This window comes from Hyperoodon ampullatus (assembly GCF_949752795.1).
Source record: "Hyperoodon ampullatus genome assembly, chromosome: 1".
In the NCBI taxonomy this organism is placed as follows: Eukaryota; Metazoa; Chordata; class Mammalia; order Artiodactyla; family Ziphiidae; genus Hyperoodon; species Hyperoodon ampullatus.
In genome coordinates, this window is record NC_136914.1 from 65,740,082 (window position 1) to 65,758,052 (window position 17,971).

Consider the following 17,971-nt stretch of genomic DNA (forward strand, 5'->3'; position numbering starts at 1 on the left):
GGTAACCGAGGGGGCTGGTGCTTACACTCACCACCATCAATCAAAGAGATGTGGCCAAACTGGGCCACCACAGCTCACCCCTCCACTCCTCCTCCCCAGCTCCTGTCTTTGAAACTGGTGTCCCGCCATACATTGTAAACTAACAAATTCTTTGTATGGTCGTGACCGAGTTCACCTTGGTGGTGTCATAGGAACCAGACAGAACTGTGATGAGAATAAAGGAGTAAGGGCATGTACTACGGCATGCGCAAGAAAGATTTAAAGGAAATTTCCTTCCTAGGATTTTAGGCCAATACGATGGGACAGTCCAAAATCCCTCTCAACACCATGTCTATTCAGGATCACTTTAAAAAAATGAATCCCGTCCCTTGGCACTGTTCTGATGGAGCAGTGAATCATAAATCAGAGACGATGATGATTCACTGGTCCTAGATCGAACTTTTCCAAATGCCTCTAAGACCGCTCCAAGCACAATAATGTCTCAGACCTGAACTGTGGTTTCAAACATCAGCACTGGGCATGGCACACTCCACTGCATACAGTGACGTGAGGGCTCCCTCAGCCCTGGACGTCCCATAGATCACTGCCACACAAGCACACCATGCTGGGACCGCATGCTCTTTTCCCTCCTTGTTGCCAGTATAAATTAACTGCTGCTGGTGAAAATTTAGCTCAACCAGCTCTGGGCACTTGGAAGAAAAGAGAACGGATAATATGGTTACCAGCAAACATGGTGGGTGCTTTCAAGAGGAAGGGATGAACACAGAAGGATTGTCTTCTACCGCCCATGCTACCAAAAATGTGAAAATAAGGTGACAGCCATACTTTAAGGTATCCAAATCCTCAAGCAAAGCACAACCTCTTCTGCCCTTAGATGAGGCCCCTCAGTGAACAAGCTGGAGCTTTCAGTAGCATCACCCAAGTACCATGTCAGTAAAACACAAGCAAAGTCCATGCTGAAGACAAGGATAGTGTGGGGGCAGGGAGAGGTGCTCGGGAATCTGCTGTAGCTCAGCCTCGCCAGCTGCCACTGCAAGACCCTGAGAGACTCCTGAACACCTCTGAACTTGCGGGGGGCAAAGACTGACCCCAAGGCTGCACGATGGACTCAAGGAAACCACGGAGCTTCTTGGCTTATGATTTTTGTTGTTATTTGGAATCACAATTGCTACAAGATACCTTAAACAGGGGGCTATATTTCTAGAAAAAAATGAAAGATATTAATGGACTGATCCTTTGAATGAGTCATCTTTTTGAGGGGAAGCTCTAGAAACCAGTGGTCTGTATAGGTTGGCAGATTCTTTTTCAGAGCATAGTAGGCAATCTGGCACTGGAGGAATGAGATACAGGTTAGGGGGACACAGTAAAAAAAAAAAAATACCCATCTGCATTGAAACCCTGTTATATTTTGGAAAGTATCCAAGCTCACTAAAAGCAATTTCATGCCAGAGTTGGCTTGTTCTCTCTAAACCGTTTTCCTTCCTCCTTTCAACCCAATCTGATGTCTAACCCCTTTCCCCAAATAGTAAGATATACATTTCCATGCATCTCTGTATCAATATAGTGTTTGCTGTGCTTTCACATTTATTTCCAAGCATATTTACTTAAAGGAAAGAGGAATAATATCACTGGATTATAATATCACAGCCTGCACGCTCTTACAAGAAACACAACAAGTTCACAGAATAGGGAGGGAAGCCTCCCCAGCACGTACACAGTGACACAGGCAGCGAGGGCAACACATCACCACATACACTGGGAGGAAAACATCAGCCCGACTGACTCACAGCACCACAGGGCACGACACGAGACGGGGGTGATGCCACAGACAGCACAGACATGGAACTGTATGTGTTGGGGTTAAACTTACAGGCACGGAAAGTGGTGGAGCAATCATTAACAGAGACAGAAGAAAGTGGGAAGGCTCTCTCAAGGGTGTCCACGTTACCACGCACACGGCCTGACATGCACGAGCAGTCACGCTCAGAACGTCCGCAATCAAAACAACATGCCCGTCTCATTCTCTTGTAGATGGACATCTTGGCTATAACCATGGGTTGGATGGGACGAGAGGAAGAGCGGTAGTTAATGGCAAGGTCACACACAGCAAGGCAGCTGGAAGGGAGCTGAAGGGATTGAACACAGGTCTTAGTTCACGTTAACAGTCTTGACCCAGAAAAAAAATGCAGAGAGAACTGTTGGTAACACTTTGGTTGTACATTGGAAAAAGCAGAGAAAATATCAATTGCCTGTAGAGTCCCCCAAGGCTGTTGCATATTATTTTTCTACCCTGGGTAAAGCGGGTGACCACGGGAAAGGACATGGCTGATGACAATCGGGTTGTTGGATGAGAAGCAGCACACATTAGAGACAGCAAAAAATGTAACCAACATTTTTTCCCCTGGCACAATTAATACAGGAGGACAAAAAATACACACAGCCAATCAATTAATTGCTTATTGCATACAATAAATGGTTTTTGCAAGATGCAAAAATATCTAGTATGTAGGCTTTCTAATTTCCATCCATTTCTGGGCATTAGGCAGAGGCTGGGACAAGCTTTCATCCAATTAGATATGAAACGATTATGTGTTAATATAGAATCTGAGGATGCCTCTGCTGAACTTCCCCAGAGTGAGTTTACATGATGCCTACAGGAATTTAAATTTACTCTTGACAGAGCAAATACCCAAATCTGTCCATATAAGAAATGCAGCTCCTCAAGGCTAACGCTGCCTATTTGACATTAAAGGCAGTTCACAAATAAGAAATCACCCAAAGCATATGAGATGTTGGTCTGCTGCAATGCATTTAGCTACTCATGGGTGTATTTTCTGCTTGAAGCTGAGAGAATCTGAAAATCGCATCTGCTCTTCTCTCCCCCGCAAAAAAAAATTCAGAAAGTTATCGGGCTATTGGTTAACCATATTTTTTTCTTATATAGAAAATATCAGCCAAAAATAGATGAAAAATTACAAAACATGAAACGAGAGAATAGATCCCACGTAAAATATCTTACTAAGATTTGCGCGAGGCACTGATAGCTCCTCTCAAGCTAATATCATAGGTTCTGCACTGCCTGGGAATCCAACTTGAGTGCTAACGTACAGAAGTCGTTGGACATCACTGTAATAGTTCTCAAGGCCCTGCACCCTCACCCTTCAAGCCAATTTATATTTCAGTACAAGAGAAGCTTTTTGTACCTCATTTTGACGCTACAGCAGGCAAACATCTTGGTTTATCCTTAGCATGAACCTGCCTGCTCCTTTCGTAAGATGGGAGAAGAATTCATGTTTATTCCAAGCATCACAGCCAAATAGTCAGCTGAATTGGAGAGGTGTTATTCCCTGTGCCCACACCTTCCACTGTGAAAATCATTTTTCCCCCATCGTTTTTTTTCTTAGTGGAGAAATGGTTGCACTCTTACTTTAAAATATGGCTAGTGGTTTTGAATGTTACAGTCACCAGGAAGAGGGGTTTAAATCTCTCCAATGGGTCAAGTCCTGTTCTAAGACCTTTATGACGTGCCATACAGTCTATTTGTCAAGCAGGGGTAACATTATGACTGTGAGGAACAGGCACTGGGGCAGATGAATGAGAGATCCCTTCAGCAGCAACTCCATTCCTGTAATCCTGGCTCACACTTTTAGCGACATGTTCTTTTGGCATCCTAGCTAGTCAGTTGTTCAGATCATCATCATGCAGCCCCAGCCCTGTTCAATGCGTGGGACATCATTCCTGAGCTTAGCTTTTATGAGAAAAAAGAAAAAAGAAAAAGTTCCACTATAGCATTTGAATCAGAAGAATTTAGAAGGCACAGTGGGATTGCCCAGACACCCCAAACAGCAGTTGTCGAAGTCGAGAAAGGCAAAACAGTCTTCAGTTGAAGACATGAAATAAAGTTATTTTAAATGCATCCAGATCTGGTGTACAACTCGCAGACCACTTGCTTGTTTTTTCCTTCTTAATTCTTTTACTGGAAATATTGACTTGTTATTTATACAGAGGGAAACGAAGATGATTTTTTTGTTTTGCTGTAGATAAATTGTTTTGAAAAAAATTTAATCAAATGCTGTAGCAGAAGAGAAGCCCATCAAACTCTGAAATGCTATGCTTCTCATTAGCAACAGTGCCTGGTTTTCGTTTCCATACTGCCATTTTGGGTTCATATACAATAATAGACTCTGACACATTTATAGGGAAAGAAAGTTCTTATATATATACCGTCTTTAAGGACAAGGGGAGGGAGGATGGGGGTGGAATAACTTTCAAAATGATTTTGTCAGAGGTAAGCCCATCATAATGGGTGATTGAAACCTCCTACTTGATAAGGGTTCAGGAGGAAACACAACTTCAAACCAGTGCCTCTCAGGGACTGTTTGCAATTGTTATTGTTGGCTCTTCTGGAGACCATGCATTGTTCTAAAATTTCATAGTGTTAGCATGCAGGAACAAGCTGAAATTGGTAATCAAAGCAGCAAAAAAACCATTTGCTATAAGAAGATTAAATGTTAATTGTAAGCACTCACATTCCAAAGCAGTATATGCATAAAAAAGAAAACATGCTATTTCTCTTCATTCCTTCCCAGTCATCAGTTTTACAGTCACACCAAATCCAAAATAGAAATCTCAGAAGACAAACAAGCACCACCACAAAAAGGAAAAAAAAAAATCAGCAAGAATGATGGATGAGAGGCTCAAAGACAGGACAGAAACAGTTAAAAATGATTGAGCCCCACACATTGACAAACCTTTGTGAATTATTACAATGTCTAGACCAAGGTGCCACCAACTGCGAGGTTGGCTCTTTTGCTTTACTTCTGGAATAGTCCATTTTCACTGACCCCTTATCGGGTGTCTTCACCTACATACTTCTGGGTCCACTTTCTTAAAAGGTAAGGCCCATTCTGACCTCCCATCTGGTGGTTGTGATCCATCAGGCTTGAAGGATGTGTGTCCCAGCCAGGAAGAGCCTTCCTCTGGGCCATTTTGTGAGTCACGAACAAGCTCTTTAACTAAAAATGGATGAGGATTTGCCTCTCTGGTGGTAGCTGTTCCAGGAGAAGTGGATACTCTGTGTGTAAAACTATACTCTCAGGTTGTAAAATAAAATTGTATCAAAATTAAGTCGTGGACCTCCGACTTCGGAAAATACCATCCCTCATCCCCCTTGACACTCTCTGCTTCCTAATCCTTCAGTTTTGTTTCAGTGAATTGTGGATATCCAGAACCACCGGTATTTTATTTCCATGTCTCCATGATTGTTTCCTTTTCTAGAGCTGATGTAGGTTCGAAGGTTAATTTCAGATATCAGAGTGCCACTTAAAACTCCCAAGGTTAGGTTTCAAGGAGCAATTTTGAAAGTCTCAGTATTTATTTAAAACAGAAGTAAGTTTCCTATCTACTCCCTGGCCACATAAAGTGCCCTCTCTCCTCTGGTGTTTGCTGATTTTCTTTTTTATCCAGTCACCCAATGCTCTCTTCCTCAATCTCAATCCTCAGAAAAGGGAGTTTTCCCCAGGATCTCAATGGTAATACTAAGTAGATCTGTGAGGACATCTAGTGGATCTATGTGGAAGTGCAGCTAGTTAACAGAGCACCTGAACTAGCTGGGAGAGGATGCTGTGTGCCTCTTAAGAATTGAAACGTGCAGCGTCATTTCAATTCAATGGCTTCTCCCAATCCACAGCAGATGTTTAAAAAAGAGCGGAGATGAAGGCGAGAGAGGTTCTAGGACATGGTCCTAGAGTGGTCAAAAGTGGCAACTTGCAAGCACATCGGCTCTGCAGCCACGGTCTGCAGAGCAGGACCACTTCAGCACCAGCTGGCTGGGTCTCCTTAAAGCCCTGCTGTAGCTTCCTGAGACAGGGAACAGACAAGAGTGTGTCTCTCAGAGGTGTTAATGCTGCAGCTACTTGTCATTCCATCTTAGTACTCTTGGAACTTTATGCTCAATTAATTGCCCCCATTGGCCGACTTAACTCGGAGAAAGCAGAAACAGAAGCCTCTGCAGACTCAGTTTTCTCCTTGGCCCACATCATCAGGTTCTTGTTCTTGGACTGGCGCCACAGATGCAAAGAGGTTATGCAGTTGCCAAGACCCTGGGTCTCACCTTTCTCCTCCAAGAACTCTGTCCTAGAAGTTTTACAGTTTGAGAAAAAGCTTTTATGTGCTTGCCTTCCCCACGATGAAGTGGATATTCATCCACTGTTTCCATTATGACTTCCTAGTGCTATTTGTAGAGACAAAATAAAAGCATTTCCCTCATGGACTTCATCAAAGCCATTTACTGGAAGATTGAGAACTGGAAGATTTCCCCTGCGTACTTTTGGACAACTTTTCTTATATATTCAAAGGTCTCAATCATGAGAAAGAAAACCTGTAGAGAAGGGGTTGCTGTAGATGTAGCTTAGTTACTGCTCTTTCCTTGTGTCAAACGGACAATCGGTTGTCAAGTTCAGGTTCTCTGCTGGTTAGCCCTTCGGAGCCAAGCCTGGAATGGAAGGGGGAGCTGGACCCCATCCTGCTCTCAGCTCCATCTGCCTCCTGCACCAGCAACCAAAGTGTCAGCCAATTTCTAACTGTAGAATCTTAATTTCCAGGGTGGGTTGGAAGGGGCAGGGAAAGCAGTGCTGAACTGAAAAGCTCAGGTGACATTTTCCCAACTGCTGGGGAAAAAATATTTTAGGTTTCAAATGGAGCAATTCAAGGCAAGACTGGGGCAGAAGAAAAAAAAACCCTGCCATTCAATTCACAGACACTTGTCAGAGTGCAACTTCCTGTTTAAAATCAACCCAAGGAAGGAAGGATTATTTCCAAGCCTTAACTCTGGAGCTGCTCTTCATATGCTCGGCAGCAATAAAATTTTAAGTTAAAATATCCATGGAAGAAAAAGTCCACCGAGGTGAATGGTGAAGGCGTTTGTTGGATGGGACAGTGGGAATCCAAGAGCATTCTTTCAGGTCCTATAAATGAGGAACGATGTCTTCACTTAGCAAAATTCCTCTGATTAGCTTCTGGAGGAAGGAGAAAGACCTTTCAGGTGGTTTTCCAAGAACGGAAAGAAGGGAAAGAAAAAGCTGCTGTCAGCAGCAGAGAGCACACCAAACTAGCTGACCCTCCCTCAACACCATATTGTGGCTGGAGAAGACAGAGGAACTTGGCACGAGAGTTGTTTGTTGATTGACATCACGGTTTCCCTCCAGTTCTGAAAGATCATTCGATACAGTAGGCAGCTCTGCAGGTAGGAACGTGGTTCATGCCCTGAAGTCATTTTTCAAGGTGTTCTGCAGATAAAGGGAGCCATGGAGTCAATCTGGGCAGAATTTTGCTCTGAACTGAAGAAGGTCATTGTTTTGTTTTGTTGGTACATTGAGCATTCCGTATCCTCAAACTGTGAAGACTAAGCCCAAACCAGATGACCAACTTGCCTCTTCTTCTGCAAAGGAGCAGGAGAGGACCAGGTGCAGAGACATCTCCTGCAAACTCCAGGGCTGCTGGACTGGTCTGCAGGTTGGGTCTCTTGTAGGTGAGTAAAGACGTATGCTCATCGCTGGTGCCGCTGAAAGCAGCACTGCTCTAAGTCACACACAGAAATACTGGCCTACAAGCTCCTCGTCGATTGCCACAGCTTGCAGGGAGAGACGGTCCTCTTCCAGGAGTAATTCAGGGGCTCAGAGACTTATATTTACTCATTCTGGTTTCTACATAGCTCATTAATGAAATGGAATGTTCTCTTCAAGCCATCTTTTTCTTCCTTAAACAAGTAAATGGATCTTGCAAGATGCCTAACACCCAGAGAGGAACTAGGTATGTCCTAGTAGGTATTACTGAGGGAGAAATTTTATTTTAAAGCAAGGTGCTTCATAGACTATAGGAAATAATTACCACTGTAGAAATACTTGTCTCCAGTAAGGCAGTTTAGATACTTACAGTCCCAAAGCTGGGTGTCCAATTAATTCTCTCTCAAGCATTTTCTCGTATAGAGAGGCACATATGGTGTAATAAATACATCACTCTCTCTATATAATATCTCTATGCTTATATATAAAAATGTACATTTTTACATATAAAGTACTGGTACATATCATATATATCACAACACAGGAATATATATGTAGCATATGTGTTTCCTTCAGGATAGGGATTCAAGCTTAATAGCAGAGGAGACCAAGTATAATTTATCAAAGGCAAGCAGGACAATGAACCCCAACTGACAAAGCATCTAGAGCTAGTGGTAATTACCTCAGCTGACTCAGTGTCCCCTAAAGGTCCTGAGACAAGGCCTTCAAGAGAAACACTGTTGTTAAGGTCTTATTTTCAAGTGGAAAAATAAGACAGCGCCAGAAGCTGGCAAGAGGCTGGCGGGGGTTGGGTGGGGGGGCAGGTGGATGAACAGAAAGGGGTTGCCTGCTCGCAGGGTTCTCCAGCTCCAGGCTACTCTGCAGACGGAGTTGGGGCATGATGTCACTGCTACATGCAACATAAATACCAAAAGAAAAAAGAAACTGCAACTGTACAGAAAATAAAAGAAGTATCTCTTCTAGAGAAAGACAGGGGGAACTGGACTCCGGGCTGCTGGGAACCCGTTTTACTCACAATATATCACTACCAGTGTGCAGTTAAAATAGAGTAAGGGCAGTATTCCAAGGCAGCAAAGAGAAAGAAAATAAATCAAAAATATGTCAATGATTAGAAGTTAAAGAAAATTCCTTCAAACACAGCAATTTAGACATGACTTGTCCCCTAGGAGTCCACCTTTTGGCAAATATTTATAGAGGCTGGGGGAGAAAATGTAAATCATTAGACTGGGTTTGTTATACAGAAAAAGAAAATAGGTAAATAGTAGATTCTGAGAACTTGCTCCTTGGCCAGACAGCTGAGTTTGACTCTCTTCCTTGATGGAGAACTATGAAGAAATGGGAAAAAATGCAAAAGTTAAACTATACTACCAGAGGATTTCCAAAAATGGAGTGTGCACACTTGATATTTCTCCAGATAGTATGACGCAAGATGTTTAAGGCTGTTGAATGAAGGTGAATGGGGAGGTTGGGGGCTGGGTGGAGGGTTATTTGGAAAGGGAAAAGCCAGGTTGGGAGGGGAGGGTTAGAAAACTGTAGATAAAGACCACTGATGTCATCAGCTCTGCCCTCCCGGAAACTTATCATTCCAGGGTGAATTATTAATACCTGGCCTAACAGGTTTGGGCAGTTGACTATGGGTCAGCTGCCCTTTCCAACTTAGGGCACCAGGCAATGTGCATTCAAAGGCAGGAACCCCCCCCGCCCCGCATTATTAATAATTCTAGCTCTACTTCTAACAAAAGTTTCTTTGCAACCAAAATCTATCTTCGCCAATTTCCTAACCTGCCTGGTATGCCCTAGGACGTTCATGTTTAATCATTCGTTTTATTCGGACCACAATTTACACATACACATCCACAACCCGCCCTCTGTAACACAGGCTATGACCTTTTAATGAGGAAGAATGATATCTGGACAATTCTGATTGCTATCAAACATTAACCTCACAGCTGAGGGCCTCTATGAGACAAGGAGCCCAAGAGGGGTGCAGAGAGAGACATCAAGGCCCTGTCACACCGGCTTGGCTTTGCAGAGACAGTCCTTTTGTAGCAATCTGTGCCGCGCAGGATGGGAGATCATTCGATTCACTAGCTGAACCAACGTTAAAGGTAATGAGGAGAGCAGAATTATTTCAAACAATTACGTGCCTCTCTCTCCAGGATGAAGTTAAAGTCAGCTGCCCTTTGCTTGCCTGGAACCAAGATGGAAAAATATCCTAGAGGCCAAATCCTCATTTCTAGGGACTTAAAAATCAGTCTGCTGGGTTCTACTATAGATAGTGCCCTATGAGGAACATTCCAGCATCAGAGCAGGAGTCAGAGACGCTCACTCTTCCTCCTGCCATTTCCACTCGTGCCTCCCTAGAGCCTGTTCTCTGTCCAGTCACCAGGAAGATCCTTTAAAAGAAGAACTGATGATGTCATTAACTTGTTTAAACTCTTCCAATGGTCGTATTTATCATAGCACTAAAACCCCGTTTCTTCCCAGGCCTGTGCCTGACTTTTTGACCTCGTCTCCTACCACCCTCTCCCCAATCCCACCAGCACCACTGGCCTTCCTGCCTTACCTCAAACACCACTAACGTATCCCTACCTTTGCCCTTGCTCTTCTGTCTACATGGACTGAGTCTCAGCTTCAGTGTCACCTCTCAAAGGAGGTCTTCCAGACCTTTCTAGCTAAAGCAGCATCCCTACCAGGTCCCTCACACCCTCAGGCAGTCTCCTCTCTCTTCAGAGCACTTGTCTCTGTCTGAAGGCATTTAATTATTTCTGTGATCATTGCTTGCCCCCATTCACTAGAGTGAAGGCTTCAGGAGGGCAGGGACTATCTCGTTCACTGCTCCATCCCTAGCACCCAGAATAGCACCTTGCACAAAGAAGGCACTCGAATATATGTGAATGACTGATCAACACGTGAAAGCAGCCTCGTCATTTCACTGATACCCCCGTGGGGCCAGGTTCTCCGGCAAATATCTGGTCAAGGGTTATGGGCCTCGATACTCTCCTACATTCCCCAACCCTCTCCACTACAAGTGTTTTCTGACATGGGTTCATCCTCTTGTATTTGTTACTCTCTCTCACGTACTTCTGCCTTGGGATGTTGTGTTCCTTCTGATGGAAGTGAGCTGGGTGATGCCTGGTCAGCTGAGCTGTGTTTCTGTGTTTACAGATAACTGAGCTGGGCTGGGAGCACTGCCTGGTGAGGAGGGCCTTTTGAGTTATGGAGTTTGGGGGATTGGTTGGGGAGTGAGTCTGTTCTGTGCCTTTATAGGCCCTTGGATGCTCTTCCTGGTAGGTTGTCAGAACTGGATAGTTCTTAGGCCCCAAGAAGTTAGAGGTTCCTGTCCTGACGTATGGGTACTCATTGTGGTGAGGTGTCAGAGCTGGGTGGAAGGGGCCGTGTGTGTTAAGTCAGTGGAGAAGGGGGAGCAGAACAGTGGACCTAAGCTGCCCCAAGCTTGGGAAGCAGCCCAAGAAGATTCCTACAGAAACTGCTCTAGACCAAAAGTGTTTCTATGGTATTTGCCCACGAGGCTGAGTGCCTCCTCCATGCTCCAGCAGAGTGGTGTTTATGTCTCACTGATTTTGTACTTCCTGTGCTCCCCTTTACGGCTTCTGTGAAAGAAGCTCTTGCTCTGGTCAGCGTACCTCAGGAATGGTGCTCTTCTGTCTGGTGTGTGCTTGTGAAAAAGTATTTTATGGGGTGATCCTTTATAGTTGGGTTCTTACTCATCAGACCCAATTTCACCCACCTTGCCCTTCTCTCTTAGAAAAAAGACTAGGGCACAGCACCAAGAGAAACCTTCGGGTGAGCCTGAACCCCTGTCTGTTGGATCTATGTGACTCTCAGCAATCTCATCCTCCCAATGAAACTTGGAGCCTCAGTTTCCTCTTTTTGTAAAATGGGATTAATAACACCATCTGCCAGATATGCAGGGTTATGGTGAGGAACAACAAAAATAATGATCATAGAGAGCTTTGGAAACATTAAATCACCATGGGAAGGAAGGCATCACTATTGTTGTTTTCTCCAGGGTTGTGAACAAATTCTATTAGGCAATGCAACATAATGACTGCAAACCTCACTTTAAGCCCTAGTTTTTCGAGAGCTCACCATCCACCATTCCTGATTTACCATATCCTTCTCAAGAAGTTCCAGTGGCAAGCTGCTTTGTAAGGAGTCTGAGACGATATGTCAGGAGCTATCAAGCCCAATCTAGTCTATCCCAAAGAGCAATGGTGTTTGAGGTTGGTCACCGGGCCAATGGCAAATAAAGCCCATTGGTGATGACCAAGCTCCTTCCTTGGGTCAGTCTGAGGGTATCACAATTGAAAACTCTGGCCTTTGGTACCCAAACTGGCAGGAATCCCAAATGCAAAGAGAGCCAGCTCCCGTTTGGGAGACCGAACCCTCAGACCCAGTTTCCCATCAGCCCTAGCACGGCCATCTTTACACTTGACAGCCTCCCATCCACCGGAAATCACTATGCAAAACCACTCCCTCCTCCAGGGCCTTGGCTGCCCTCCTTCTCATACACTGCATTTGCTCTGTTTGACTGGACACATCTACCTAGGCATCCCTTCAGAGTCAAGAAGTGGGGATTAGGCATGAGGCTCACGCCGAGGTGTTGATGGTGGTGATTTTCCATCCTCTGCTCTGATCAAGTGAGGACAGGTATTAATTTCATGTCTCTTTAAACTGCAGGGTGAAACATAAACATATTCAAGAATCCTCTTGATGTTTAGTGTTTCTTTAAAAGGAAAAGGAGAAGGGAAATGAATTTGGGGAAAAAAGGAAGGAAAGAGGGAGGGAAGGGGGAAAGAAACACTACTTACGCCGTTTGCAGCCGCATTTTTTTATTCTTTTGGGATCCGTGATGTCATCATGACAGGCCTTGCAGTAAAAAAATGCCCTGGAGGAAAAGAATGGAAAAACTGACACGATTCATAATCCACCCAAGTGAAATGAGGACCACATTTCCTCCACCATGGTGCCAAATTAATGAAACACGCCAGCACTAATTTCCTTTAATCTTCTGAAAGGTTTAGACGTTTACAGACGGAAATGTTTGTTGCGAGACCATTTATTTCAAACATAGGATTCTGCGATTTGAGTTAGTGCTTCTCTTCATAAACTTTTATTTGAAAAGGAGCTGGGAGAGAAGACTGCTGACGTGACACACCACATCTGCTTGTTCCTCTTTCATTTTGGAGCACAGCTCTAAATGCTGCTCCTCAGAACACATGGGCAACCAGCTCTGGGCCCTCGGCAGGAAGTTAAATACATCTCCAACATCCTCACGGTCTGGTCAAATAGGTATTAAAGGGGCACAAGGGTGACATTCCTCAGTCAAATAAAAATATTAGCCTACTCACTTGGAAAGCACCTTCTCTTGTCAGCCAGAGCGAGAGAGGTTGAGGAGGAAGGTGGAAAAGGAAAGTCAAAGGGGCCCTCTGTCAAATTCCCTCTGGGGTATCATAGCCCATATTTACTCCCAAACTGGCTGGACTCACTCCCATACCATCCAGGCCTGAGTACACATCATCACTGAAGGTTTTCTTCTTACTAAGGAACGCAGCTCATGGGACCCCTTGGATGGGGTGGGCAGAGGGTACTATAGGATTGGGCTGGATAGAAGGAGACCCAGAGGAAGCAGCCAACAAGAAAATCCTCTCCTGTGACTCAAATGTTAATATATGATTACAAGGTTCATTGGCTGTGTCGGAGATATCCTGGATGAGACAAAACAAGATCATTGGAGAACTATTTTTTTTTATTATTATTGATTGATTGATTGATTGATTGATTGATTTATGGCTGTGTTGGGTCTTCTGTGCGAGGGTTTTTTCTAGTTGTGGCGAGCAGGGGCCACTCTTCATTGTGGTGCACGGGCCTCTCACTGTCTCAGCCTCTCTTGTTGCGGAGCACAGGCTCCAGATGCGCAGGCTCAGTAGTTGTGGCGCACGGGCCTAGTTGCTCCGCGGCATGTGGGACCTTCCCGGACCAGGGCTCGAACCCGTGTCCCCTGCATTGGCAGGCAGATTCTCAACCACTGTGCCACCAGGGAAGCCCCGGAGCACTATTTAAAATGCACAAGAATAGGGACTTCCCTGGTGGTACAGTGGTTAAGAATCTGCCTGCCAATGCAGGGGACACAGGTTCGATCCCTGGTCCGGGAAGATCCCTCATGCCGTGGAACAACTAAGCCCGTGCGCCACAACTACTGAGCCTGTGCTCTAGAGCCCGTGCTCCGCAACAAGAGAAGCCACCGCAATGAGAAGCCCACGCACCACAATGAAGAGTAGACCCCACTCTCTGCAACTAGAGAAAGCCCGCACCCAGCAACAAAGACCCAATGCAGCCATAAATAAATACATACATTAATTAATTAAAATAAAATAAAATGCACAGGAATAAATGAAACAAAATAAAATGCACAGGGCCTAGAAGAATCACACTGGGGGCCTGTGTCCTTTCAAAACTGGGGGATGCTGTGATAAAATTCATTGGAACAGCCCTCTGGATAAGGGCATTAACAAAATCCTTGGTTCACCACCTTCACCATTCCCAACATGCAACTGAATGCCAGGGATAAACATAGTCTTTCCTTGACCCGGGCTATAAAGAAATAAACATAATTCTTGACCATTTTGTTCTTGGTTCCTTTTTGTTTTTCCACAGGACTTCATTTATGGCTGGCACTGGTTGGAAACCAACATTAAGACTCTGGGATCTGGGAGAGGTCTTGCAGATCCTGCAGTCAAAGTCCCTGGGACTCAATGTCCTCATTTGTAAATTGAGGAGGTTGTTGTGACCTGCCCAAAGCTATTCTATTCTGTCTGGACCTTGGCCGACTCCAGGACTTCTAAATCCAAGCCCAAAGTTCTTTCCACCCCATCAGCTCATCCACTATTTAAATGCCAGTTCTCATCAATCTTGCAAAAAAGGAAAGGTCGCTGACAGCTTGTCTGAGTGACAATGTGGCTAAGAACCCAATCAGTGATGACCTGCCCTGAAAGGGGAAGGCCAGGAAAGGAGGAAGTGATTTTGCTTCCACTTCCTTTGGCCATTTTCTCCCCCATTTGATGCTACACATAATAATAATTGTAACAAAAATAACAGCCAGCATTTATAGAGCACAGATTATAGGCCAGGAGCTGTTCTAAGCATTTTATAAGCATTAACATATTTGATCCTCGAACAATCCTTTGAAGGAGATATTATTATCTCTGTTTTACAGATAAGGAAACTGAAGCACAGAGAGGTTAAGTGGCCTGCCCAAGGTCACACAGCTAAGAGTGGCAGAGCCAGGATTCAAATCCACACAGTCTAGTGCCAGAGCCCAAGGTCTTAACACATCTCTACTGAAGAGATGGTGAGAGGATGATGAGTCTGAAGAGACTATTGAAAAGACAAAGTATGAGTACTTCATGAATTAAAGCTGGATTCTGAAAGTGAAATATTCGATGGGCCAGACAGGTAAAGTTAATGAGTGGTGAGCTGGAGACACCACCCCCCCCCAACTGAAGGAAGCAGAGTACCTAAGCTCCAGCTGATTTTTGCCAAGTGGCACTTCTCTGCAGGCACCATTCTCTTCCCCACGCATCTCTGCCTCTCATGCTCACCTGGCAAAGCCCCGCCCTACTGCACACCTGCACCCAAGCAGCTGAGCATTGCTGGGGAAAGGACACACCTCTGTGCCGACTGACCTCACCTGAAATCCATGGCTGTGGATTCCGGGGGCCTTTTCACCCTCTTCGGGATTCCCCCCACCCCCGTACCTTCTCCTCCCATGTCAATCCTCTCTGCCCTCCTCACCACTCCCTCTTCTCCCACCCCTTCTCCAAACAGCTGGTGACCTGGCCCCATGCATCATCAAGACCATATCTGCATCCTGCAAGGCTGGCCTTCAGGATCTCCTTGTCCTCAGGTTCTCCTGTTGTTTGGCCAATGCGGGGGAGACAGCAGGAGACTGGAGGGTGGTCATGAAATGGTAGTAGTGACATTTCTCTACTGAAGGACACGGCTCCTGCCAGGCAGCCTTTCCTACACTATAATCCCTCTCTCTGGGTTCTGACAGCCCTCCTTCCCCTTGAGTCTGCAGATCCAGGGCTGAGAGTGGCTCCCCTCTGTTGCTAGCTCTGGGGTGCTTTGCCATCCCTTGTTAGTTTCCCTTAACTCTCTGCCCACAGCTTTATATGGTTCCTTCATAAAACTCTCCTCCCTTTTCCCATTTAAGTGTGTCATCTGTTTCTCGCCAGGACCCTCACTGATACAGCACCCAAATTTACATCTCCAGCCCTCACCTTTTCCCAGAATGCCAGCATCTCAGGTCCTGCTGGCTTTATGACATCTCCATGTGCATGTTTAGTATGTCCTGCCTGCTTATCCTAGTCCAAATAGAATTCTTGATTTCCTACCACCTCAAACTTGCTCTTTCCCCAGTTTTCCCCATCTCAGTAAGATGGAGCCACCATGCCCCCAACTGCATAAGCTCCAAATCTAGGCTCCATTTTTGATTTCTCTTCTTCCCCTCACTTCTAACATCCAGTTCATCAGTGGGTCCTACAGACTATCTAAAATATATCCTGAATTGCTTACTTCTCTCCACCTCCACTCACCAATCTAGCACAAGCTATCATGTCCCACCTGAACTAGTCCGTGAGTCTGTTGGCCTCCTCTCACACCCTACTACATCCTATCCTCTACCACGCAGATGGAAACATCTCTTAATAACACAAATCAGACTACATCACCCCCAGCTTAAAACCACCCACGACTCCATTTTATACTAACACAACCTCTGTAAAAAGTCCTATGGAAACGAGCTCCTGCCTTTCCCTCTAACCTCATCTAGTCCACTTTCTTCCTCTAGGTTCCCTGAACATGACAAAATTGTTCCCACCGTGTCTCCTCTTCCCTTCTGATCTCTGTATGATGGATTCTTTCCCATCACCTCCATCTCTGCTCAAATCTTTCTCCCTCAGAGCAGCCGTCACTTACCTCCAATCTAAATCAGTGGCAGCTGCATTAATTCTTTGTACCACGAATAAACAAAACTGCAGTTCTCTTCCCCCCAGAATGTGAGCCCATGAGAGCAGCATCTTCTCCCCACTGTTCACCACTGCTTCCCTGGCACCTAGTACAGAGTGGTCTCAGAAGTGAGTGACCTACACACATTTGATAAATGAAGGAGTATGAGAACGCTTGGAGGCTTTCACTCCTCTTTTCCTAAAACACTGCATCTGAAAGTTTCTCTGAGCTACAATCCATTAACTTCTTCCGTTGCCTTTTTGCAGCAGAGGGTGCAAACTCACTACTAGATCATCATAATCTACTTTTCCATTTTTACAAAACTTGTTTAGTTTCCTTCAAACCTCCGATGTCCTTTCTGTGGTTTTCTGCAGTCTTCATCTATTCGAAATCCCCTAACTGACGGCATTTGCTCTTGACACATCACACACCATGGAAAATTACAGGCTGGTGTTGAGGCTGATTGTGTCAGCATGTATTTGTGAATACCATAAAGCACTGAAATGAGACATATTGCACTCCCTAATATAGGAGGAAATTTGTTTTTTGGACTGCCTGGTATTCGTGACATTCATTAGTGAGAGATGCAACAGGAAATAGAATTACACAAATGGGAGCTTCATATTATATTTGCTATCTGGGAGGTACATGTGATCGATGGTGCCGCTGTGCTCCCAGCCCCCATGCATGGTGCTGAGATGCTGTTTCCAGCTTTTGTGCCTCGCAGTTTGGACGGGGGCACAACCTTCTCTCCCAGAAGACTTGGAGGGGCTTCAGTCTCATTTACCCTCACTTTCCTCTCTCAGGCGAGCCCAGTTTCAGGGGTACTCCTGGAAAAGGTGAGGATCCAGGAACTAGATGAGGAGGTTTTCCTCTTCCACACCTGAATAATGGCAATCCTTTCCCAATTTCCAGAAGTAAATTTAAATCATTAGATTCCTCAATCTCAAGGATATTTTTTTTGCTTCTCCACCCCATTTTTTCCTAAAAGCTTTTATAACTAGTATGGCTAGTTTGTAAGAGTGGGTGAAGAAGAAGAAAATAAGTGTCAGTTATCAAATCTCATAGGTCTGTACTCAGCATGGCAGGCTCACCTCTTGGCAAATAAATAATTAAGAACATAAGTTCTGGAATGGGACTTCCTGGTTTTAAATCCTGACTTTACACTAGCAGTGTGACTTTGGGCTAGTTAGTTAACCAACCTGTGCCTCAGTTTCCTCGCATGTAAATGGGAATAGTAATGGTACCTGTCTGAGTTTGTCAAGAAGAGTAAATGAGTTCATCAACACCTGGTACCTGGTTCTTAGAACAGTGCAGGCGCACACTGAACTCTGCATAAGAATTTGCTAGTATTA

The 17,971-nt window shown here is 44.9% G+C and overlaps 1 protein-coding gene across 20 annotated transcripts in view; it reads right to left on the reverse strand.

Annotated features, from left to right (window-relative positions):
- KCNMA1 (potassium calcium-activated channel subfamily M alpha 1) overlaps positions 1-17,971 on the reverse strand; it is a gene marked incomplete at both ends in the record, with an annotated part of 758,887 nt that overhangs the window by 125,430 nt on the left and 615,486 nt on the right. For 14 of the 20 annotated variants that reach the window (XM_079697900.1, XM_079697893.1, XM_079697892.1 and 11 more), the window contains one exon: positions 12,419-12,495. In XM_079697900.1, the coding sequence (XP_079554026.1) occupies positions 12,419-12,495 (77 nt within the window). Of the gene's footprint in view, positions 1-1,870; positions 2,045-12,418; positions 12,496-17,971 lie in introns of all 20 variants that reach the window. The other 6 variants (XM_079697891.1, XM_079697902.1, XM_079697898.1 and 3 more) reach the window with 1 other exon arrangement.